At 41.8% G+C, this 24,789-nt stretch overlaps 1 protein-coding gene across 4 annotated transcripts in view; it reads left to right on the top strand.

The window, feature by feature from the left end:
- Positions 1–24,789, top strand: part of KIAA0513 (KIAA0513 ortholog) — a 67,937-nt gene that overhangs the window by 35,183 nt on the left and 7,965 nt on the right. For 3 of the 4 annotated variants that reach the window (XM_072636224.1, XM_072636225.1, XM_072636226.1), the window contains exons 3-10: positions 5,519–5,999; positions 6,299–6,398; positions 6,597–6,670; positions 8,739–8,809; positions 11,302–11,509; positions 12,849–12,889; positions 13,520–13,598; positions 16,720–16,797. In XM_072636224.1, coding sequence (XP_072492325.1) covers positions 5,671–5,999; positions 6,299–6,398; positions 6,597–6,670; positions 8,739–8,809; positions 11,302–11,509; positions 12,849–12,889; positions 13,520–13,598; positions 16,720–16,797 — 980 coding nt within the window. In that variant the 5' untranslated portion in view covers positions 5,519–5,670. Of the gene's footprint in view, positions 1–5,518; positions 6,000–6,298; positions 6,399–6,596; positions 6,671–8,738; positions 8,810–11,301; positions 11,510–12,848; positions 12,890–13,519; positions 13,603–16,719; positions 16,798–24,789 lie in introns of those variants that run through there. The other variant, XM_072636228.1, reaches the window with a different exon arrangement.

The following is a 24,789-nucleotide window of genomic DNA, read 5'->3' on the forward strand; positions in this document are numbered from 1 at the left end:
GAAAGTCTCCAAACTATCCTTAGATATTGCATGTGTTCAAATTACCATAAATGCAGGCAGCACAAGTTCTAATATAAGTGCTCAAGGTAACAAATACTTATCAGGTAGAGGACAGCCTTCCATTTCAGCCCATATAAATTGCAGAAAATGTAAAGGATTCACAGAAGTCCATAAGCAGATACAAAAAAAATTTAATAAGATACTCCTAGTAGCCGATAAACTTCTCTTAGAAGGGATCTGAACTCATGTTGACTGTTTGGGCAACATGCTGATGTTCCTGTGAATCACTAGTTGTCCTACAAGGTCTTACACAGTCCTCTGAAAGATTTATGATATCATATTGTAGATTAGACTTTCCTTATAAGGCAAATGCCCTTTAGTGCTATGTTGTCCAAATAACTCACTGTGCTAGTAGAGAGGAGGGGTGGCAGGGGGAAGAGGAGGAAGGTCTCAATCTCTTGCAGCCCATGTCCTCTTTTCTCCCCTCCATTACATGCCTTTAACTCTTAACTGTTCCTTCAGCTTTAGGGACCATATGGGAAATCCTCTTCATTTTCTAAGAACCCAGGTAAGGAAATTTTCATCTATCTTGGAAGATCTGATCTCCAAACTCTTGAGCTGATTATTCTCAACATTCATAAGGCTGAAGTTGCCCAAGAAATATCCCTTTAGCTAGAAGACTGAGTTCTGGGATCATCTTCTATGGCCTTTTCTGAGTTATATTTCAGAGGTGAATTTGAATCCAGATCTCCCTGACTTTATATTCAATGGTGCTGTGCTGCCTCATAAAGGAGAAGGAATTTTTTAAATTCCTAATTTTATTTTATTTTATTTTATTTTATTTTATTTTATTTTATTTTATTTTGGAGGGGCCAAAAATCACTTTAATAAATATATATCATTCACCGAAAGAGAAAAATACGAAAGAGAAATAAAGACCAACAGATAGGTTTCCAAATGTCTGACCATTACATACATACATACATACATACAGTTACCAGAGAGGGAAGCACTAAGATCTGGGTTTCCAAAGCTGGGGCTGCTTAGTGGCTTCCCAGAGTCTCATCTGGCACACAAACATTATTCCAAAAACTAAACCTCAACCTCAGAGTCTTTATACAGTTTTTGGAGCCAGAGGGCATCACAGCCCTTGAGAACCAGTGCCCCATTAACAAAAGGTGTGGGCCTTCCTACAAATCTTCCCTGATCAGATTCCCCTTAATGGGCAGGCTCATTCATGGGTGGGGAAGATCTTCCCATGAAGAAGCGAAATCATACCAACAATAAACAAAAAAGGATTATCAATACAGGACACTACACATAAACAGAAAGTAAATGCAATGTAATATGAGAGGAGTTAACAAGAGATGGGAGGAGAGATCAAGACTTCCCCTCGGAAGCCTCTCCTGAACAAAACATTGAAAGAAGCTAAGATTCTGAGAGCTTGAGACAGAAATGGACTGCATTTCAGCCCATAAGAATGTACAAGATGGGAGATGAAATGTCATATTCAAGTTTCAGCTACAATGGTGGTTTGAATGAGGAAAACAACCCAGCTTCTACCAGTCATCTCTCAAACAAAATCCTAAAGTCAAAATGTCTAGGGATGTCATCCTCAAAATTCGTGTACCAAGGAACAATTTTTTGCAATATATAAGCCTTGGTAGCTTTAACTATTAAAAAGGGAAGGTATTGAAATGCAGTTTTCCCAAAGGCAAGAGACATAAATTTAGATTCAAGAATAGCTTACCCTGAAAAGCTGAGTATAATTCTTTTTTTTTTTAATTTTTATTTTTTAATGTTTAACAATCACTGCCATACAATTGTGATTTTATCCCCCCCCCACCTACCCCCCACTACCCCCCTCCCTCCCCACGACTGCATACAATTCTGTATAGATTCTACATATACTTTCCTATTGAGTATATTTTCACTATAGTCATGCTATGTAGTCAGACTAAGATAAATGAAAGAAATCGTATAACAAATCAGAACATGATACACAAACACATACACATACACAAACATGATCTGCTACATTATGTGAGTGACTTCCATATTTCTCTCTCTGAGTGTGGAAGGCATTTTGCCTTGAGATCCACCATTGGGATTTTTTTTTTTTTGTAAGAAGTTCTTGTGTTATTACAAAAATCTAAGTCTACCAGAAAAAACTCTCACACACTGTGGTCGTTGCTGTGCATAAAGTTCTCCTGGTTCTGCTCCTTTCACTCAGCATCAGGTCATATAAGTCCTTCCAGGCCTCTCTGAAGTCTTCTTGTTCATCATTTCTTATGGCACAATAGTACTCCATTACATTCATATACCATAATTTATTCAGCCATTCCCCAATTGATGGACATCCCCTTGACTTCCAGTTTTTGGCAACTACATAGAGTGCTGCTATAAATATTTTTGTACATGTGGGACCCTTTCCCATTTTTATGATCTCTTGGGGATATAGTCCTAGTAGCGATATTGCTGGGTCAAAGGGTATGCACATTTTTGTAGCCCTTTGGGCATAGTTCCAAATTGCTCTCCAGAATGGTTGGATCAGCTCGCAGCTCCACCAACAATGAATTAGTGTTCCAACTCTCCCACATCCTCTCCAGCATTTATCATTTTCTTGTTCTGTCATGTTAGCCAGTCTGATAGGTGTGATGTGGTACCTCAGAGTTGTTTTGATTTACATCTCTCTAACCAATAGTGATTTAGAGCATTTTTTCATATGATTATAGATAGCTTTAATTTCTTCCTCTGAAAATTGCCTGTTCATATCCTTTGACCATTTATCAATTGGGGAATGACTTGTATGATTATACATTTGGGTCAGTTCTCTATATATTCTAGAAATGAGGCCTTTATCCCTGAGCTTAGCTGTAAAAATTCTTTCCCAATTTACTACATCCCTCCGGATTTTGGTTGCATTGGGTTTGGTTGTGCAAAAACTTCTCAGTTTAATGTAATCAAAGTTATCCATTTTGCATTTCATAATGCTTTCTATCTCTCCTTTAGTAAAGAATTCTTCCCTTCTCCATAGATCTGATAAATACACTATTCCTTGCTTCTCCAGTTTATTCATGGTATCAATCTTTATACCTAAATCATGTACCCATTTGGACTTTATTCTTGTGTACGGTGTCAGGTATGGGTCTATGCCTAATTTCCGCCACACTGTTATCCAGTTTTCCCAGCATAAATTCCTAATTTTAAAATTCCTAATAGGCAGGATGAAGAGTTGGACTCGACTGAAATGACTGAACAGCAAAAATGGAGAAGGAAAAATGTCAAGTCTAGAAAGATAGGTTGGAGACAGAGTGGCATAGAAAGCTTCTTTGCAAACAAAGGCATTTATATCTTACCAACAATAGGCAGTTACTGGAGCATCACGAACAAGAAAGTGGCATGGAAGATTTCTGTATTATGTGGGAGTATCACTTTGTCAACGGGGAGGCGGATGGACTGGGGAGGAAAGAGATGTGAAGCAAGATCAGTTAGGAGGCTTGAACTAGTAGGGTGGTGGCCTTGTGATGGACAGAGGGTGATGGACTGAAGAGTTACTGCAGCAAGAATGGGCAAGGCCTGGCAATGGATTGAATATGGGTAGGGAAGGAGAGGGGAAGGTCAAATGATCATTCTAAGGCTGCAAACAGGAAGGGTGGCACCCTCCATAAAAATAAGGAAGTTAGGAAAAGGGGTGAGTTTTTTGGGGAAACCAATCAATTTTGTTTTGAATGTCTTGTTTTGAGTTTGAGATGCCTAGTTCCCTACTCTAGTTGGATACATCCAGTGGATATTTGGTGCCTTTTTTGTATCCCTATCACTTAGTATGGTGATACTATGATGAAACATAGCAAGCTAGATAAATACTTGTTGATTGATTGGTGAAGATGAGGTGGGAGTAGAATTCGGAAGAGACGTTAAGTCTGAATACGTAGATTTGGTAGCCATCTGCATAGAGATGATTGAACCAATAGAAACTGATCATTTGAGAAGGTAGAGAGAGAGAGACAGCCCGTGGAAAGTCATAGGGGATACCCAAATTTAATAATAACATAGCATTTCCTATGTGCCAGGCACTGTGCCAAATGCTTTGCAAATATTATCTCATTTGACCTTCACAACAATTCTGTGAATGGGAATTATCATTCCCATTAAATAGCTGAAAAAGCTGAGGCAAGCAGAGATTAAGTGGCTTGCCCAAAGTTAGTGCCAGAGACTGAATTTGAACTCAGGCCAATGCTCTATCCACTGGTCCACCTAGCTGCTACTGGTGGGTAAGACATTGATGCTGATCCAGCAAAGGAGAAAATGAGAAATTAGACAGGAAAACTAGGAGAGCAGAGTTATGAAAATCCAAGGAAAAGTGTCCAGAAGGAGAGCTGGTGAACAGTGTTATAAGCTGCAGAGGGGTTATGGCAGAAGAATGCTGAGAAAAGCCTATTGGAGTTGGCATTATGCACTCAATGGTGACCTTGGGGAGAACAGTCTCCGTTTGAGTGGAGAGGGTGGGTGCCAGATTATAATAAGTTGATAAGTGAGAGAGAGGAAATGGAGACAACAAATGTAGATGGATTTTTCTTTTTAAGAAGTTTGGTTGTGAATTCAAAGACTAGCAGGATGATAGCTTAAGGGTCAAGTGAATGGGAGTGAGTTTTTTATTTGTTTGTTTTTTGTCTTTTAAAAGAAGAGGAGGACTTGGTCATTTTTATAAACTGCAGGAAAGGAGCCAATAGATAGGAAGAGATTAGAGTTGATTCAAAGGGCAGGGTCCTTGAGGAGAAAGGAAAGGAATGAGATAAAGGGCACAAGAAGAGAGGGATGTCCTTCTCAAGGAGAAGTAGCAACCATTTGTTGGTGACAAGATCCTGTGAGATAGGTATTATTATTGTCTTCAGGATGAGGAAACTGAGGCATACGAAGGTTAAGTGACTGGTCCAAGGTGACAAAACTAGTAAGAGTTTAAGGCAAGGTTCTATCTCATTTCTTCCTGATTCCTAAGTCCAACACTCTACACACTGTACTTAACTGCCTTGCTAAGGCAGTTGCTAAGTCCTCCCTCAAGCAGCATCCTTATAAGAAGGTAGTGATTGTTATTTTTTTTATAAATGATGAAATAGACCTTTAGAGGGGTCAAATGAATTTCTCAAGGTCACACAACTAGAAAATACTATGGCCAGAGTTCAAACCCAGTTCTTTGGAGATGTCTTTTCTTAGTGTACTACACACCGTCTACACCACTCTATGTCTGTCTCAATGGTTTTTTCCTGTAACTGATGTCTGGAGTCCCCACTGGAGGAGATTAGCACATCCAAAGGGTGCCCTTGGAAAATTCTGGAATCCTGGAGTTTACCATGTATACAATTGAGAATGGTGTTGTCATACCCTCAGATTCTATGTCTGGGATTGCTTTTCCTTAGAGTGAATTTTAAACTTGGAATTCTGAAATTCCTGTCAAGCAGGTATTACTAGTAGTGATGCAGATAGATTTAATTTGTATATTTACGTGTTCTTCTTCCAGATGTCTTCGGACAACATGATGTCCTGTGAGTCCTGCACTTTGTAGCCAGCATATCCCTGGTGATTCTGGTACTTCGAGTGCCTCCTTGATGGTCATTGTCCCCTCCCCCCTGACAAGTCCATCTGTTGTCCTCTCAGCATCCTGCCTGAGCCATGGAAGCCCCCGATGCTGCTGTGGCATCTCTGATTGACTTTGACAGTGAGCCATCCACCCTGGCCCCTTCTGAGTCACCTCCTTCAAAACCCAGGGATGGAAGCAGCTCCATTGGTGACGGGGCATCAGAGAGTGACACCACAGAGTCAGCAGATAGTGAGAATGATATGGGGGAATCCCCAACTCATCCGACCTGGGACCATTATCACCGCTCCTCGTCCAATGAGTCCTTCTCTTCCAATCAGAGTACGGAGTCAGCCAAGGATGAGGAAGCTATGGGGCTCCGGGAATTTATGCGGAACTATGTTGAAAAGATCTTCTCTGGAGGGTAAGAAGATTAATATTATGGGACAGCATAGAATTCTGGATTAATGGCCGTAATTCTGGGGTGGAGTCTCGGTGCTGCTCCTAACTCACCCCATCACTGTAATGTTTAAGTCACTTCATTTCTCTATCCCTTAGTAAACTGGGGAAGAATACTCTTGTATCCTTTTGTTTTTTGGTTAAGGTTGCACAATGAAATTTCCAGGGAGTACGACAATGTGGCATCCAGGAATGGTGGTCTCCTCCTTCTTGTAGGGAGGATTATAAGACCAACCTTGACTTATCTGCTTTTTCTTCTTTCAGAGAAGACTTGGACCAAGAAGAGAAAGCCAAGTTTGGAGAGTTTTGCAGCAGTGAAAATGGGAAAGGTCGGGAGTGGTTTGCCCGCTACGTGAGCGCACAGGTAAGGATCAGAGGTAGTGGGGAGGATCCTTGGGCTCAGCGTGACTGCCCCATACCCGCAGGAGGGAGCCGTGGGCCGATGTTGCTGGAGATCATCTCATAATGATCTTTTAAGGCAAGCTGCTCAGCAGCCTGGCCCTCTGGTTATCATGAGGACACTGATTTCTGCCTGCCTCTCTCTGGCCTTTTTCCCGGACAGCGCTGCAATTCCAAGTGTGTCTCAGAACCGACTTTCTACCGTCTGGTGCAGTCCTTCGCGGTGGTGCTGTTTGAGTAAGTTGGGAGGCTGGTGAGCTCATCCAATGCCCCTTCCCTCAGCTACTCTCTCTGGTTATGTGAAAAGTCAGGAGGCTCCAGCTCCGCAGCTGGAAATCAAGGGGAAAGATCCTGAGAAAGGGAATCTGGGGACCAAGATTTTAGTCCTGGCTCTTTCGCTTAAAGTGGCTCTTCTTAAAGATGGCAATGGTAGTTTATATGGGATGAGAAAAGGAGAATTCTGATAAAGTACACAGGGTGTCCCAAAAGTCTTGGTGCCTTTTTAAAAATGCTCTTAAGGCATAACATTGCATTAAGACTTTTGGGACACCAAATGCTAAACAGCATGATACTGAAAATACTGCTCTTCCTCTGTTCACAACCCAAAATAAATCTCTGGGAGAAAAATGCAAATATAAAATAAAATCAGGAACTCTGGTGGGGCATTCCTCTTTCTCACTATTTCACAAATTGTCCTCAATTTGAAATCCTGTCCTAAGCTAGGAAGCTTTCACAATTTCAGCTGTGGTTTGTGTGTGTGTGTGTGTGTGTGTGTGTGTGTGTGTGTGTGTGTGTATGTGTGTGTGTGTGTGTGTGTGTGTGTGTGTGTGTTTTATGCATTTTTTTCTTGTTTACTAGCCAGTCTACCTTAATTCTCCTAATAGCTTCAAATTAACTCCCTTTTTGGAAGTAGGTGGGGTATAAGACCCATGAAACAGCCCACCATAAACTCTCCTTTGCCCCAATAACAGTTCAATTGTTCTGAAGGCCTGGATTCAAGAACATTCATCTTCCTGAGTTCAAATCTGACCCCCAACATTCACTAACTGTGTGACACTGGGCAAGGTATTTAGCCCTGTTTGCCTCAGTTTCCTCATCTATAAAATGAGCCAGTGAAGGAAATGGCAAACTGCTCCAGGATCTCTGCCAATAAAACCCCAAATGGAATCACAACGGAACATCAGCTATTCTGATCCATCTAGATTTACCTGAGCAGAATGGCCAAGATCAGCATTTCTCTGCAGCAGAATGAGAAATCTATACCTGACAGTGGAAATCACAGGGTAGAAACAGCTGGGGTGTGAGTAAATTCTTCTATGAGAAGCACTCACGCTAAGTAGTGATTACATGCTGTTGTGCTGCATTCTTCCTGAGCAAAGACCTAGAATTTGTCTCAATTTCCTGTTGTGAAGGGCTTTATACCAGATACCCGCCTAGCCTTCAAGCAAATGGATGCTTTGGAAGTGTTATTTGGTGACCTCAGACAGGCATAAATCTTTCTTCACCAGTATCAATTAGTCTCTGCAGGAGGCTTTCGCCCCAACAGGATTTTGTCGAATGGATCAGGGGTGGGAGTATGTAAAAAGGAAAGCCTAGAAATTAGGAGATTTAGGTTCTGGTTCCATCTCAGTAATTAACTAACTGTGTGACCTTTGGGCAAGTACTCACCCTTTCTGGGCTTTACTTTCCTCACTAGTGAAATGAAGCTATTGTATTGAACCTCTGACACCCCTTACAGCTTTGTTTAATTTAGGAACATGAGATCATAGACTTAGACCTGCAAGGAACCTTAGAGAGCATCTACTCCAACTTCTATATTTTACAAATGGGGAAAATGAGGCAAAGAGAAGTTAGATGATTTGCCTAAGATCTTATAACTACTAAGCATCTTGGGTAGAATTTGAACCTAGGTCCTTCTGATTCCAAGTTTAGTGTCCTGTTTGCCATCTCATGCCAACTCTTGAGTTCAGAGCCTGCTTCTCCTGCTTACCACCCATGTGACCTTTGGCAAGTTATTTTCTCTCTGAGATAGAGTTTTTTGCATTCCTAAAGTGACGAAGGTGGACTAGGACTGAGCCTCCTTCTATCCCTATGATACTATGAAGTATTCTGGAGATGGTCCTCTGTATCTATGTGTAACCTTGAAATAGTCACCTAATTATGTCAGAGGCTTTTTCTGAGCCTGCTTGCTAAGAGAATCTCTTTGGGGGCTAACAGAAGCATGTTTCAGAGGGTTGTGGGCTTCCCCGATTAAGGTAAAGTAACGTAGTAATTCACTGACCAATCTCCTTTTTTCTCCTTTTAGATGTCATCAGATGGATGACTTTGGACCAGCAAAGAATCTAATGACCATGTGTTTCACATACTACTACATTGGTAAGTCATCATATTTTCTTTTCTTTGGAATTCAAGCAATTATTGAGAGTCCTGAGGGCTGATGATGGCTTCAGTGCATCCAATTTAAGCAACATTAAGCATGTATCATGTGCAAGGAACTTAATTTAATATCATAATCCCTGCCCACAGGGAGCTTATATTCTACTAGAATGTTAAATGATTTTACCAAAGACACATCTAAAATAAGATTGGGACCTTGACCTCCTGACTCAGTCTATTCTTTCACTGTATGCAGTGCCGCCTGAAAGATCTGTTTTCATAGCTGTAGAATATTTGATAGTCAGGAGATCTGGTTTCTAGTCCTGGATATCTAAGTAACACACTCAGTATGAGGCTGGACAAGTTGCCTCCTGTCTCTGGGCCTCGAACTTCTCATCCATCAGATAGAAATTTGGATTAGATGATCATTAAGTTCCCTTTAGACTTGATAATTCTAATCAAGTGATATATTTGTTCATTACACACTTATTGAACATCCACCAAGGACAAGGACTCTTGCTAAATGCTTCCTTTGAGGTGAATGCAAAAATAAGATGTGGTCCTTGCCTGCAAGGAGTTTATTATAACCATGTAGTAGAGATACAATAACCTTAATACTTAGCTCTAGGTCATTCCCCAATATGGATATTTGGCTAGCTGCGAATTTGTGTTACCAGATCTCATAATCTCTGAGCCCCAAATTGGGTCCCACCATTTGTCACAGCTTGAATTGTTGGATATAGTAGAAGTATGGTGGATGATTGTTCAATCTGGGTCCATTGTCCCTTCCCAAATATCCCCTGTGTGCAGGAGCCTTAGATAAGACTCAATCCCTGTAAACAAAGTCAGTCACTGTGCTAAACACTTGGAATACAAGTAGAAGCAGAAAGAAAGACAGTTCTCACCCTTAGAGAACTTAGACTGTAATGGGGGGAAGAGGAAACTTGGGAGGGGGACAAGATGAAGATTCCAGGCAGGGATAAAGAAGGTTGGGAGTAGGAGTATATCCTGGAAAAGACTGAAGACATGGTTGACTTTTGGGTAGTTTTCTTCAGTGGAGATTCTGGGAGAAACAATACAAAATCAGAGACTGGAGCATGGTGGGTACTTCCAATGGTAAAAAAAAGTCTATGGCTGGAGTGAGGCTTCAGGATGAAGAACTGGGACATAGTGGAGGAAGTCGGGAATATAACCTAGAGAGAGGAATGAGGAATCCATTGAATCTTCCCTAATTAAAAAAAAATTAATTTCAGCAAAACCTAGCCACCAAAGTAATCGCTTCTGACAGCATATGCGTCACCCTCAGTCCTCAACCTCTCTACTAAAATCAAGACTGCTCATTGCAATTACTCTGAATCATCACCATGTTACCATTGTTTTCCTTTACATTATTATAGTTTTTGTGTAGATTGGTCCCTTGATTTTCCTTTCTTTACTCTGAATTACCTTAAATTTTTCCTATTATCTAGATGCCTCATTCCTTTTAATGGCACAATAATATTTCATTATATTTATAAACTATGATTTGTTCAGCCACTCCCCAACTGAGAGGCATCTGCTTTGTTTCCAATTATTTTGGTGCCATAAAGAAGATTACTATGAATATTGTATAGTACCTATAATCTAATTATCACTGATTTCCTGGGGTGGGGGGCGGGGATACAGAAAAAGTTAATGGTCCAGAGAAGGGAAATATATCTTTGAGGTTTTTTTTTTTTTAAAGGGAAAGTAATTAATATACTGAGACATTTCAGGATAAAGAATGGTAAACAATGAGTGAGTTATATGCCTTTTCTGTGAAATAAATCTTAAGATTATCTGGTGGGAGGGAGGTGAAGGAGAAGGTGAGACCCACTCACTATAGGGTATGGAAGTGCTTAGGGAGTGAAAAAAATATCCCCTTTGCCACAAATGTGCGACCTTTCCCAAGCCTATTTCTTCTTGGAATATTCTAATAAGTGGAGGCCAATTTCCGGACATCAAAAATTATCCTTGCATGTCCCATGGAATGGGAGATTCCTGTTCTGTGGTCCTAGGATAGAACAGCTTGAATCTGAATGAGGTCTACAGTTCCTTCCACTCCCCAATCTTATGATTCTCTAAGGCCTATCATTTACTTCTATACCTGTGTTTCTATGCTACTGAGTTCTCTTTTTTTGGAATCAGTTGGAGCCTAGGTCCATGTCCCATTTCTGTGACTTACCAGTTGGGCAATCCTGAGCAAATCACTCCCCCTTTCTGGGCATCTGAGCCCCTGAAAAATGAGAAGGCAGGACAAGGGCACTGTCCAGCTCTAAATCCTTCTGGTCTCACTGTTCCTGCCAGCAAAATTTGGGAAGGAAACTTTCTGCTACCCAAAACTATAATCTTCTGGAAACATTTGTGAAATGGAAGTTGGGTGGTTTTTTCAGTTCCTCCTCTTGCATTTGTGGAATCTCTTAGGTAGAATGAGGACCTGTGAGGGGTTTTGGGTTTTTGTGTTTTTTTGGTAGGTAAGCCTCACCTGCTGCCCCTGGAGTCCAAGGAGAAACCTGCCGGTAGCATTGATTCTTACCTCAAGTCCGCTAACAGCTGGCTAGCAGAAAAGAAGGACATTGCAGAGCGTCTCCTGAAGAACACATCTGCGAAAACAGAAAATGTGAAAGGCTTCTTCGGAGGCTTGGAAACCAAGCTGAAGGGACCACTGGCCAAGAAAAATGAGTACGGATTGCCCGAGTTTTCTGTGTGTGGGCTTTATTTAGAGGACACTCATTCACATGGGTTTGTCAAACCTCAGAGAAGATGCTGTTCGTTTCTTGTGTGCAGTGTGGAGGAGAGCAGTGGGATGCTTTGTTCTTGATCCACAGCCTGATGGGATGAATCCTCATTACATATTGGTGTTCTCCAGTACCTGTTCATGGCAAGCCTTGTTTCTAGACATAAGAAATGTGTTGTCCCTCTAACTCAGGGGTTTTAACCTTGATGTGGGTCATGGACCCTTTTCTCCCTATGGATCCCTTCTCAGGAGAATATTTTTAGGATGACAAAAGAAACCAATTATGTTGAAATAAAGTTATTGAAATATTTTTTAGAAACAAGAGTTCAAAGACCCCAAGTTAAGAATCGCTGATCAGTGGAAAGAATGGACTGAGTCAGGAAATCAAGGCTCCAATCTTATTTTAGATGTGACCTTGGTAAAATCCTCTGCTCCAATATTCTCAGAATCACAGAATTGGAAGTAAGTTCAGAGGAAACCTAGCTCCAGCCATTTCTGAACAGACAAGGCAGAACTGAGATTCAGTTAGAAGTCAAGCTCCAGGGATAGGGAACTCACTACTCATTAAAGTAACCCATATCAATTTGAGGATAGTTCTAATGGTTATATTGTCTAATCTATCTCCTGGAAACCTTCCAAACCTGGGATCCATACTTCTATTTAATGGCATTCTGGAGACAAGTCCAAAGAAGGCACTAAGGTGGCTCAATGGCTAGAGCATTAGATTTAGAGTCAGGAAGACCTGAATTCAAATTCTGCCTCAGACTCTTACCAACTGTGTGAACCTGGGCAAGTCACTTAACTACCTTGAGCCTCAGTTTTCTCATTTGTAAAATGAGATGGCTTGTAATATCCCTTCCACCTCTAAATCTATAATCTCTGATGCTTTAGATTAGATGTCCCTTCCACCTCTAAATCTGTGAATGATGATGTTTGGGCTGAATGTTTCAGTGATGATGAATCACTCTAAGAGAACTTTTTTAGGGGATGTACCTGTTGATTCCTAGGGAGTACATATTAGAAGTCGGAGGATGTAACTAATTTAAATCCTCCCTCACACGGCTGACAGGGCATTAGGAGAAAAGATTATTAATGCCAAAAGCATCTTAGCCCTTGGCTTCATTCTCACTACTGATGGTTCAAACCCTTGGGGATCAAATGACTCAGACCGATCAATTGATATTTTCGAGAATTGGAGAAAATGGTGCCAGTTGGAAGTTTAATCTTTTGGAGCAGGCTGGCTTTTTTTGAAGTTAATGGTCACCATGATTTCTTTTGTCTTAGGGAAGATGAAGATAAACCAAAGGAAAAGCAGCAGAAGACTGGTAAGAAGTCCCTGCGTCTGTAAGTTCTCTTTCTTAGTATCCCAGAGTCCAGGGCAGAGGCAGGCAAGTAGCTCCCTTTGCTGCCAGAATTTATTAAACTCGATAACATGTGAAAAGTATTTAAAGCATTATGTAAATCTGAGCTACTATTCGATGATGGACTCTGACACTGAAGCCCCCTCTTGGCTCTTCACTGGAGGGACATTTCAGTAGAAAAGCCAGAGAGTGTTGGAGGACTATATAGCCCTTTGCCCTTGCTTCTTGGTGGCCATAGTTTTGAATTTAGATCAGCTTTGCCAACTCCATGTATCACTAGATACAGAGAAGATAATGGAAAGAGTATGGTTAGATCAACCTAGTGCCTCACCTTTCTTGGAAAAACTCCTTCATATGGTTGCTTTGCTGATAATGGTAATGTCAATGTCAGTGGGTAGCAGTGTCATTGCCATCTATATCAGAAGATAACATCTTCTGATAGACAACTTAAGTCACAGATGGATGAGACTGGTTGTGGTTGAAGACTTCCTTCTAGTAATGATGGGGAAGAAGTCATGGTAGACCTCCATTGCCAACGTGGATAAGATAAATGATAAGAGACCACACTTAGGACTATTTTATCTGCTTCTGCAGTGACAATGTACAGCCCAGATGAAGAGAAGAAAGGGGAGAAGATCTATCTGTACACTCACCTGAAGCAGCAGCCTATCTGGTAAGCAGTGACTGGCTGACTACTTTTCCATACTGCCTGGTCACTGTTGAAAGGAGGTGACCTCTGGGATCTCTGTCTTTTCTTTCCCTGGACTACTTGTTGCTCCCTGACACAACCCATTCCATCTCCCACCAGCACACTTTTGTACAGGCTCATCATGCCTGAAATGCTCCCACACCTTTAAGAATTCTTTCCTTCAGAATGTGCAGCTTCCTATAGGAAGCTTTCTGTTCACACACACTACACCTCCTCTCTGGCCTTCATGCTCTCTCCTTTCTCAAATTATAATTGTAATCTGCATAATATGTTATATTCCCTGGGAAGATTCTAGAGAGAAGTTACTTTTTATTTTTATTTGTGTCTTGATATGTACCAATAACCAGTGCCTAGGACAGTGCCTGCACTGCAGAAATACTTGAGGTAAAGATTGATGGCTAGAGGGAGTGTGGTGCAGTAGAAAAATCATGGAATATGGAGTAAAATGACCTGGATTGGAGAGTTGTATGACCATGTGTAAATCACTTAATTTCTCTGGGCCTCAGTTTCCTCATCAGTAAAATGAGAGACTTGGATTAGATGAAGTCCCTTGTAGTTCTAAAGCCTATAACTTTATGAAGGAAATGAATTATTAGAGGAAATGCTGTTCATCCTTCTGGGGTAAATTTGCCTTATTTGAACTCACTAGTCCAATACATTAGTATTTCAAAAATCCATGACTTTATCCTATGGGTGTTTCATCATAGCAGATTGCATTGTGGGTCTAGATTCAGTGGACCTGGGCTCATATCCCAGAACCATCACTTACTACCTATTCTATCTTAAATTTCTTCCTTCTAGGCCTCAGTTTCCTCCTTTGTAAAAAGATGGGATTGAACTAGGGGATCTTTAAGGTCTTTTCTATCATTAAATCCTGAAACTCCTCTCTGTCAATGATGGAACAACATTAAAATATCACTTGATGGCCAACCTCTTCTTGAACTAAACTTACTCATCTTTGCCAGGAATTTATTATTGACTCCATGGAAGTCACTATGCTGGGATCTAAGAGTACAAAGATATGGTCATTCTAGTAGCTTATAGTCTAGTTGGCTAGATGCATGATATAGGTGGTAAGGACTGAAAGAGTTCAGAATTCAGAATGGAGAAAGTTGGGTTGGTTAGCAAAGGCCTGGCATGGGGACTTGAGCCAAGCTTTGGTGATTTAGTAGACCTTGGATAAGTAGAGAGAAAAAAAGTTTCAGGGGAGGAGGGGATATTCCAGGCTTTAGTATCTCAAGCTATTTTCAATTCATGTGTCCTGTTCTGGTTTCTTCAAGAATAACCCCTTTCCCCACATTGAGTCTCATTTAACTGCCCACATCATAGGTCCCTCCCAGGATGCCATTTCTAGTGTTTCCAAGGGGAAAACTTTAAGAAGTCAGAGGCTCTTGATCTACCCCTTAGAACCTGTGTGACTTCAGGTCAGTTACTTAACCCCTCAGGGTCTTATTTCCTCATTAGTAAAATGAGGATTGGTCCAGGGGCTTCCAAGATCCCTTTGGCTCTGAATCTGAGTGTAAGCCTCTGCCTCTAGCTCTCAGGGAGCTGGCTGCCTCCATATCTGACCTATGTCTCCACCTTGGCAAATGGACTTCAATCAATCAATCAATCAATCAGTCATCATCAATACTTGACCCCCTGCACTGGAGAATGCTCATAATTCATAGCTCCCTTTCTTTAGAGCTTGCAAAGCGTTTATACCTCAATGCTGTGATGCAGGTAAGGCAAATCGTATCTCTCTTTTACAGAGAAGGAAATGGAACCTCAGGGGAGTTAAGGGATTATTTTGCCCATAGTCAGTGTTAGAGACAATTAGGAACACTGTTAGCGATGCTCTGTGCATCCAGATCCCTTAGAATTCCCATTGGATGCTCCAAAGAGGAAATGGAGGAGGGGTTTATGTCTTCTTAACATAGTTCCTAGTACACAGAAGGTGCTTCCTGGTACACAGAAGGTGCTTAATAAATGTTAGTTGACTGTAACTTTCCTTTAGTGCTTTAAAATATGATGTATTGTGGTTAGAAAGCAAAGGCCATGAAACTTGAACCAGGCCTTGAAGACAGGATGTTTGTTGAAAGACCAACTCCAGCTTGAGTGAAGGTTTTGTTATCAGCTGAAAAACTCCAGCTTCGAGATATTGGCCCAACTCTAACTTCTTGGTTGCCCACAAGATTGTAGACCGCAAGTAGGAACCATGACTGCCAGCGACCTGTTTTGCTGTCTCATATCCAGGCCTTCTCTTCAAAAAATGACCTTCTCTCTGTTCCTCCTCCATGATATTCCATTTCCCAATCTCCATGCCTTTCTGCTGACTGTCCCCTATGCTTGGAATACACTTTCTCCTCCATGAAGCCTTTCCTGATCCATGCCCCCTCTCCACTGTTAGTGTACTCCTCCCAAACTCCCTTGGACTTTGCTATTTTGTACAGATTTATATTTATTCACTCTATATTTATGTTATGTGTACATACATATGTATGCATATAATAACAATTAATAACAGCTAACATTTATATAGTGCCTATTATGTGCTAGGTGCTATGCCCAGCCCTTTACAAATATTATCTCATTTAATCCTTACATCAACACTAGGAGGTAAGGACTGTGATTATCCCCATTTTATAGATGAGGAAACTGAGACAAACAGAGATTAAGTGACTTGCCCAGGATCCCTCAGAGAGCTAGTAAGTGTCCAAGGTCAAATTTGAACGCAGGTCTTCCTGACATCAGACCTAGTAGCACTCTATCTATTGCACCACCTATGAAATGTTTGTTATCTCCCTACTATGAATGTAAATTTAATGTGAGTAGTACTTTTTACATTCCTTGTATCTATATCTCTAGTGCCTAGTACATCACCTGGCAAATAGAAGGCATTTAATCAATACTTGATTGATTGATAACAATGATGGTGCTTTGGGACTGAGCCCCAGAGCAGCATTTCTCTAAGGAAGAGGATCCTGGAGCCCTAACCTGGCATTTGGATTTTATTTGTAGTTTGGATTTCTTATAACTGATGTGGCAGAAGATCACACAGGTACAGGGAGATAATGATCATTTACAAGTTTCTCGTGTCTTCTAGGCACACCCTGAGATTCTGGAATGCAGCTTTTTTTGATGCCGTCCACTGTGAGAGAAGGAAGAGATCACCTACTACCAGGTAGGAGCTAAAGATGGCCATGGGCCCCTCATCCTTCTGTGGAAGTGGGGAGACCACTCCTCCCACCACCCCTTCTTTACCACCTTCTATGTCTGCTGTCCTGAAGACTGCCCTGAGTGTTGTAAGGACACACAGTTGAGAAGGGGTGGGCTGTGGGGGCAGAGGTTGGTTGTCCAGAGCCTGCATGTATGCTTTCTCGCCTAGGGTGGTCTTAGAGGACTTGGCTGGACTCTCCCAGACATCTCAACATACCACTGGATGACAATGTCAACTTCCTTCCCCATCTCCCTCTGGACCCACTTTAGTCAAGTCTCACTAAGACCCCAGAACCCAAAGGAGAGGTCATTGCAATAGAGTTTATGTAGGTTGTTGTCTTGTGAGGAGATGCCACCATGAGGCTTAACCTCTGTTGGAACCCAGCTGCCATTGTGTGACTTGGCTCCTCCTTGGTTTGCAACATTAACAGGCCTTTCCAAAACTCCAGTAGTAGTTTGCAATTTGGGAGGTTCCCTCTTTCTGTTTGTCTACATACAGAAGGTTGGTTTTAACAGTGTCCTACAGTAGGAAGAAGCTGGCATGAGAACTTTTCATGGTGTTACTGCTTCTGTCTTCCTGGGGATACCATGAGGGAAGAGGGCAAGTGGACCTCCAAAAGCTGATTTATGGCCATCACCTTCACAAAGATGTCCTGTGGCAAAATGATAGGCAGGATATAGTGGAAGGAGTCCTAACTTGAGAGACTGGACACTTGGGTTCTCTACTCCTGACTTGGCAGCCAACTTGCTGTGTAACCTACAGCAATTTACATTCATTTTCTGAGCCTCATTTTCCCCTTCTGTAAAACGAGGGCATTGGGGTAGAGGATCCTTGTAACTTCTATTGTCCTAAGGAAAGACACCCCAGCCTGACCTGGTGACCAGAGCTTAAGGAGTAGCTCCCCCAAGTGAGTATCTGCAGGGAGGACAGGCCAATTTCAAGGTCTGAAAAGGGAATATTAGTGCTTGGCTTACATGGCATGACCAGGCTGATGTTTCCTGCTTTAACAAGACCAGTCTTCCTAGCAGAACTGTCTGACAGACAGAGCTCTTTGCTGTCTCCCAACTATTACTTGGGTGGTTAGTATGGTGTAGTGGAAAGGGCTACCAAGTTAGGAAATTTGGGGTTGAATCCAAGCTCTACCACTTGGAAGCTGCGTGATCTTAGGATGAGTTACTTCTCCTCAAAAACCTCAGTTTCCTCATTTCTCAAATGAGGAAGACCTGGGTTTGAGTCCTACCTCTAACCCTTACAAGCTTGTATCACCAAGGGCATGCCGGTGGACAGAAGAAGTTGTTGGGCTGATATAGTCTGTATGAACCCTTCCAGGACGGTGACCCTATTACCTAGGACCCTGGCAAGGATAGAAAGGGAGAGGCAATTGGTTAGCATAGCTTTTGCATATTGGACCATTGGGGCAGGGGGAGGGTTGGCATGGGAGTGGGTTAAGGCAGAGGCAACCCCAAAGCCCTTTAACTTTGGCTGATCTTGTTCTTTCATTTCTTTAACATGATGGGGTAAGTTCGGGGGAAGAAGAAAAGGTGGGGGAGCACCCGGAAACTTCACTGCAGTCTATTTGGGAGAAAAATGACTATCATGTTATGTCAGAAATAATGTTGAGGACAAGTTTTGATAATTAAAGGAGAAGTGGGGCTTTTCTCTTTATTGTTCAGCTATCAGGAAAGAAGTTTTTTTTAAATATTCTCTCTTCCTATCTCTCCTTTCCTTTCTCTCTTTCCCTCCCTACCTCTCTCTTTCCTCTTCTCTCCCTCCTCTTCCCCCTCCCCCTACTTTTTCTCTCTATCTCCCCCTTTCCCTTTTCCCCTCTCTCCCCCTCTGTCTTTCCATGCCCTCTTTCTCTCCCTGTCCTCCTACTCCCTCCTTCTCTCATCCTTCTCTCTCTCTCTTTCCCCCGTCCTTCTGTCTATAATAACTCATTCTTTTACTTGTTCTCTTTTTTTCCATCCATTTTTCTTGCATGATCTTAACATGTGCCCTTTGTTGACTCTGTTTCTGCTGCCACTCCAGAGGGAATGCTGGAGAGGAAGAGGAAAAGAGGTGTGTGTGCCCCGGGACTTTGTTCCATTTGATAGTAACTTCTGATTCATTAAAGGTCCTTTTCAGGGCAAAATAAAGGGGGTGGGCTGTGGGGCGGGGGAGGAAACGTGCATTTTCAGCTACTGTGACCCAGGTGGAGGTCAGGAGGTTGCTTCCTGTAGCAGAGGGGTCACTGGGGGAGACTGGGACAGTGGCTAACAGATGGTGATTTCTAGCCACTCATACTCAGCAAGGCTTACTTTGTGGGAGATCCTGGGGATGGAGGAGTTGGAGACGGTGGCCCTCAGGTTCTGTGCCCCCAAACTCCCACCCTGTGGCACAACATTTAACTCAGGGAACTGAGTTCTTTTCATGTTCTGTGAGATCTGGCCTCTGGACTGAACGGTAGTTGAGAAGTGGGGGCAAGGGGAGGGGGGCATCATAATCCCTAACCCTATGATAATAGAATAGTACCACAAACATTTATTAAGTGTCTACTGTATTCAGAGCCCTGTGCTGGGCAGTGAGGAGATGGAAAATATTTACAAAGACATAATGGATGCATGTATGTTATTCATCGTGGTATTTCCCCCTCACCCACATATTGTGATATCCCTCCCCCCACACACCTCCATCCATGCCACTCAGCTCTCCCTGTGGAATAGCTAGTTTGGGACTCTTGAGAGACTATTTGAGTTGGAGGAGGATATTTGGGAGTGGGAGAGGTCACCTGCTGCTGCTCTCATTTTGAATAACTCAGTTTTCATCAGGACTCCTTGTTTGAGTGGTCAGCTCCCTCATGAAGCAAACCACACGTATTTCCTGCCCTATTCTATATCTGCCATTTACTAAGAATGTGTTTAGGGCAAGTCTTTTGTCTCCTCATCTCTAAGGGGATGTAACTAGTTTGTTTGGAAGTTCGCATCCTGTTCTATCATTCTACCTTTAAAGCTTTCTTCTAACACTAAGGTTCTATGATCCTTGAACCCTTGACTTTGACTCCTTGACCCTTTTACTTGACTGGTGGTGATACACCTTTGAGGTCATGATCTTTATCTTGTTAAACTTGCAGCTAATGGACTCAAAGGCATTGCCTAACCCCATGGTGTGAAAATGATATTGGGGAAGAGGTGGGAGTGATTGTTAAAGATGGAGGAGAGCATTGTGGTTGGAGGGGAGGGGAGGTAAATCAAGTCACCAGGGTTTGAGAGCTCTTCAAGCTTGGGGAATTGGAATTGGTAAGAAGTGGATTGAATTTATTAAGCTCTGTCTTTGGCTACAAAGACAAAAACCATACCCTCCCTTCCCAGAGCTTATGTTCTACTGCATTGGGGTTGGGGAAGTGATACAACACATAAGTAGATGTGTCAATACAAGATAATTTCAGGATAATTGACAATAAGATGAAAAAAGACCTTCCACCTGACCCTCCCAGTTAAAAAAAAAGATCCCTATAACTAAACTTTTAAAATTTCTATCGTTCTAACCTTGGGTAAGTCATTTCCCCATTCTTCCTCATCTGTAAAATGAAAGGATTAGATTAGATCTGCAAGGATCCCTTTCTGGTTTGATTTTTTTTTAATTATTGTTATTTTTGTTTTTTTTATCCCTCCCCTTCTCCAAGAGAGCTATCTTTTATGACATGATTATAGAAACTATGATTATAAAAATTATAATCAAAATCGATCTAGTTATTCCATTTTATGACTATGGCATGCTTCTTGAGACCCATAGAGGCTAGCTAGCAAGGAGGGAAGGACAAAGTCCAGGTTTATCCTATATTTTTTTTTAACTGATTTTTTTTTTTACTGACATTTTAGTGATCTAGAAACTTGAGGGCAGAACTTTCTGCCCTTCTCATGCCTCATGTGAAAGCCACAGGAAAGAAGGGTGGATCCTTCCTTCTCCAAGTTGTTTTTGCTAGGAAAACCTTTGTCAAAGCATTTGAGCATCCCAAGGGTATTCTACATGGCAATGTGTGTATATATACATAACATGTCTGTATACACACACACACACACACACACACACACACACACACACACACAGTTTGTGTGTGCTTTTTTTCAAAGGTAGAAAAACAATCTCTTCCACCACCCATTAACCTGAAGTATCCCCTTCCCCTTTGAGAGGAAAAAAAAATTTTTCCTCATTCCTTCCTCATGGAATTTGTCTCCCCTAAGAAATCAACCATATGGGGAATGAAATGCAATTGTCTCTGCCTCCCCCGAAACAAGGTTTTGTTCTGGTACAGACTCGGGTGGGGTCTCATTTTACAGATTACCACTGTTGCTGAAAAGCTGGCTTTTAAATTGAATTTCTGTAAATCAAATCATTTTCTCCTTGACTTCTTCCATACAATTAGCAGTGTTCTCTCAGAGAAAATGATTTTGCCTCTAGGGCAAAACTGAACTTGCACTAAGTACAGGAAATATTTTTAAAATTGTATTTCTGAAAGGCAATGATCATTTTCTGATTGGGCAGCTGTGTTATAGTGGAAAGAGCAGCTGAGAGTCGAAAGACCTAGCCATGGGCACTGACTTCCTGTGTGACCTCAGTTTCCCAATCTATAAAACGCGTTTGGCTATGTGATCTTAGTGATCCCTTCTGCCACTGATAACTCCCAAGATCAAAGCATTGGAACTTGAAATACCATCTCAGAAATTTCATTGTTTTAGGGTTCAGACTGCAGGAGGGAGAAGTATCCTTTGTGGAGTTACTTGGTAACTTTATCTTCAATGTATAATTCTATCTTCAGCCTGAAATAAATGCTACATTTAAAAATGTCAAATTTTTAGAGATTCCTTCTAAATGGATTTGGATTGTTCAATCTTCCAAGTGTGATTTAGGTTTTCCATTCATAGTCAAGGACGATAGAATGCTGGAATCAGGAGACCTGGGTTTGAGACTGGGATTGGGCTCCTGGCTAGGATACGATGAGTTGTGTGACCATGGGCTAGCCGCTTCAGTTCCTGGAGGTTCAGTTTCTCCATCTGTAAAAATGGGGATAATGATAAGCTAGGTAACTCATGACATTGCTATGAGGAAGGACCATTATAAAGCCCTTTAGAAACGTGTGGTTGGATTACGATCATGTATGGTAGATCAGCCATCTGGCTCAATTTTTTTATAAATCTGATGACCAGACACCGGTCAGCATTCGGATGAATATATTTTTTTTAATTTCAACTTTTTCATGTGAATTGTCACCTGATGTAAGTTACCTTGAATAAAGACACCTTTATATTATCTATTACTTTCGAGAAAGCAAATTGCTTGAGTTTTCCTGTATTGGACAAAAGAAGTTAGAGGTGTCAGAGGAGGGAGTGGCATTTAGTGTCTTCAGCTCTCTCTGCTGGGAGACTCCAAACAAAGCTAAATCATGTCTCTTCTGAGCGATCTACTGCCACTGTCATTTTTAGTCTCAGGAATTCAACCTCCAGCTTTAGCCATTATCTAGACTGACAGTAGTTCTGCTGCAAGGTAGGAGTTAGGACTCTTGTACCATATTATGGGAAGGAGGGGCAAAAGTTGACTGGGACAAGCTGATGGGACAGGGCTCAGCGAGGCACCCCTTCATAATCTAATGTCAGTACCCCAACAGCCTGTTTCTAGCCTCTTGAAAAGAAGTGAGGAGATACCCAGCACCTATACTCATCAGCTATTTGACCTTGGGCAAATCACTTTCCTTTTTGGAGTCTTAGTTTCCTAATCTGCAAAATGGGGATAAAAATACTGGTCCTAACCTCACTGCCAGATTAGGTAGAGGAGTGCTTCAAGGGTTGTCTCTAAAAATTTAAAATTGATGGCATTATCTTTACTTATGAATTAACTTTCAGCCAGCTTTGGGCAACTCCCACAAGTGTCCTTCCCCACAATATTGGATCTATCTCTACTCCTCTACCTTCTCAGTCAACCCCCCATCCCAACATTGTTCAGTTTCATGGGGAGGTGTGTTCCGTGTAGTAGAGCCTTCACTTGTTACAGCCCTCTCCCCAGCAGCAGCCAGGGAAAGGATGATCTGCATTGTACATTCATTCTCCTGTTCCTCCTTTGGTTTCTCCATCTTCTGCCTGCATCCCTCCTCCATGGTCCTTACTCCCATCTTTTCTCTCCTTTTCCTTTCATATTGATCTTAGCTCTTCCTTAGTCTGACTCATTCATTGAGAACTTAATTTTTCCAGGGGAGCCCATGGGTTGAAACACACTCTTCCTCCAAGCCTGCACCTGTGGTTCTCATTGGTGTGGCAGCAGCCTTCCCTGGGAGCCCTTAAGTCTCTGGTCCTGACACTCAGTGTTTGCTATTCATTAAGACAAATGAGTAAAGCCCAGGAAGACTGGAGCCACATTTCCATCTGGCATTGTGATGTTCCAATAGACAAAGGGAGACAAAGCTAAGAAATGAAGATTTTTGGCTTTTGACATCAAAAAAACACGTGGCTCAGCGGGGCTGTACAGTGAGGGTTGGCCTTGGTGTCAGAAGGACCGGAGTTCAAATGCAGTACTTACTAGCTGTGTGACCCTGATCTAATCACTTAACTGCTGTCTGCCTCAGTTTCCACATCTGTTAAACAGAGATGATAATAGCACCTACCTCGCAGGGCTGTTATGGGAATCAAATGAGACAATATAGTTAAAGGGCTGTATATTGCCTAGCCATTATTATCACCATTACTAATATTAATTATCATACTAAAAAAAAAGGCCTTTCTCCTCCCCTCCCCCAGTCAAGTGCTTGGGATTAATATTAGTAATTAATGGGGAGAAAGCATGGAAACTGAAAAGAACATTGAATTTTTTGAGTCAGAGGTTCAGAGTCTGTGCCCCAGCTCTACCCTTTACAATCCTGAGCTAGCAGGTAGGAGAGCCAAGGGATATTTGTCCATGAATTCCCTAACTAGCTTAACCTCTCTGAGCCTCAGTTTCTCCATTTGTAAATATCATACCATCCACCCTCTAGGTGATTGTTGTAATCTTACAGCACCACATAAGTGTCAATTATCTTCATCATATAATAGCTCCCTTTGCCTCTATAGTAGGGAGACTTTTGGGAGAAATGTTTTGTTCCTGCTCTTCTATCCCCTTCCCATTCCACCTCCCCCAACCTTGGATACCCTTCTCTAGAAAGCATCAAGAAGATTTGAAAAGATATGAGGGAGAATGTCATTTGAAAACTCAGATCAAGTTGTATCTTATAAAAGCACATATAGACTTCTTCAGTTTCCTGGTTGGAGTTTTCCGTACATTATACTCGCCATAGTGGAAGCATCTTAAACACATCTCCAGGCTATGCTGGACTACATATTATGATGGCTTTAGAATAAAGAATGTTTATTTGACTCCTTTGAGGTTGAGGGGAAGAAGGAAGGGTAAAGGTAAAGCAGAGGGCAAACATTTGAAGAGTTGATTGGGTGTGGATCTGGGCTCACCCATGTTTGGTATGGTCACAGGAAGACTTAGCCAGAAGTCAAGTCTAGGAAAAATGAACTGAAAATCTGACACATATGCTTTTGCTAGGTCAAAGGAAGATTACAGGCAGTCATGATAGCCCTGTCTGTAGTTAGGGGAACCTGTAGCTTTCTGACAGGAGTTGCCTAAGCTGACATGTTTTCTCTGAAAGCTACAGCACGTAATAGGCTATGTGCCTCTCTGTGAATCCTACTTTTTAACTGGTCAGGGTAGCATTTATTATAAGCACAGGAAGCATGAGGAGCCCAGTAAATATTCATAAATCCAGGATCCAAGAACCTGTAACAGTGTCCATCTCAACTGATTTTGTGTTGTGTGTCCTTGGTCCAATTGGTTTTTCTCTGTTTCCCCATCTATGAACTAGAGAAACCATCACCAGCTTGTCTTTCCCTTAAATAATGGATAAATGGAAAAGAAGAGATGATATAGCATCTCTGCTGATTTGTGATT

Source organism: Notamacropus eugenii, chromosome 1, assembly GCF_028372415.1.
Source record: "Notamacropus eugenii isolate mMacEug1 chromosome 1, mMacEug1.pri_v2, whole genome shotgun sequence".
Taxonomy (NCBI): domain Eukaryota; kingdom Metazoa; phylum Chordata; class Mammalia; order Diprotodontia; family Macropodidae; genus Notamacropus; species Notamacropus eugenii.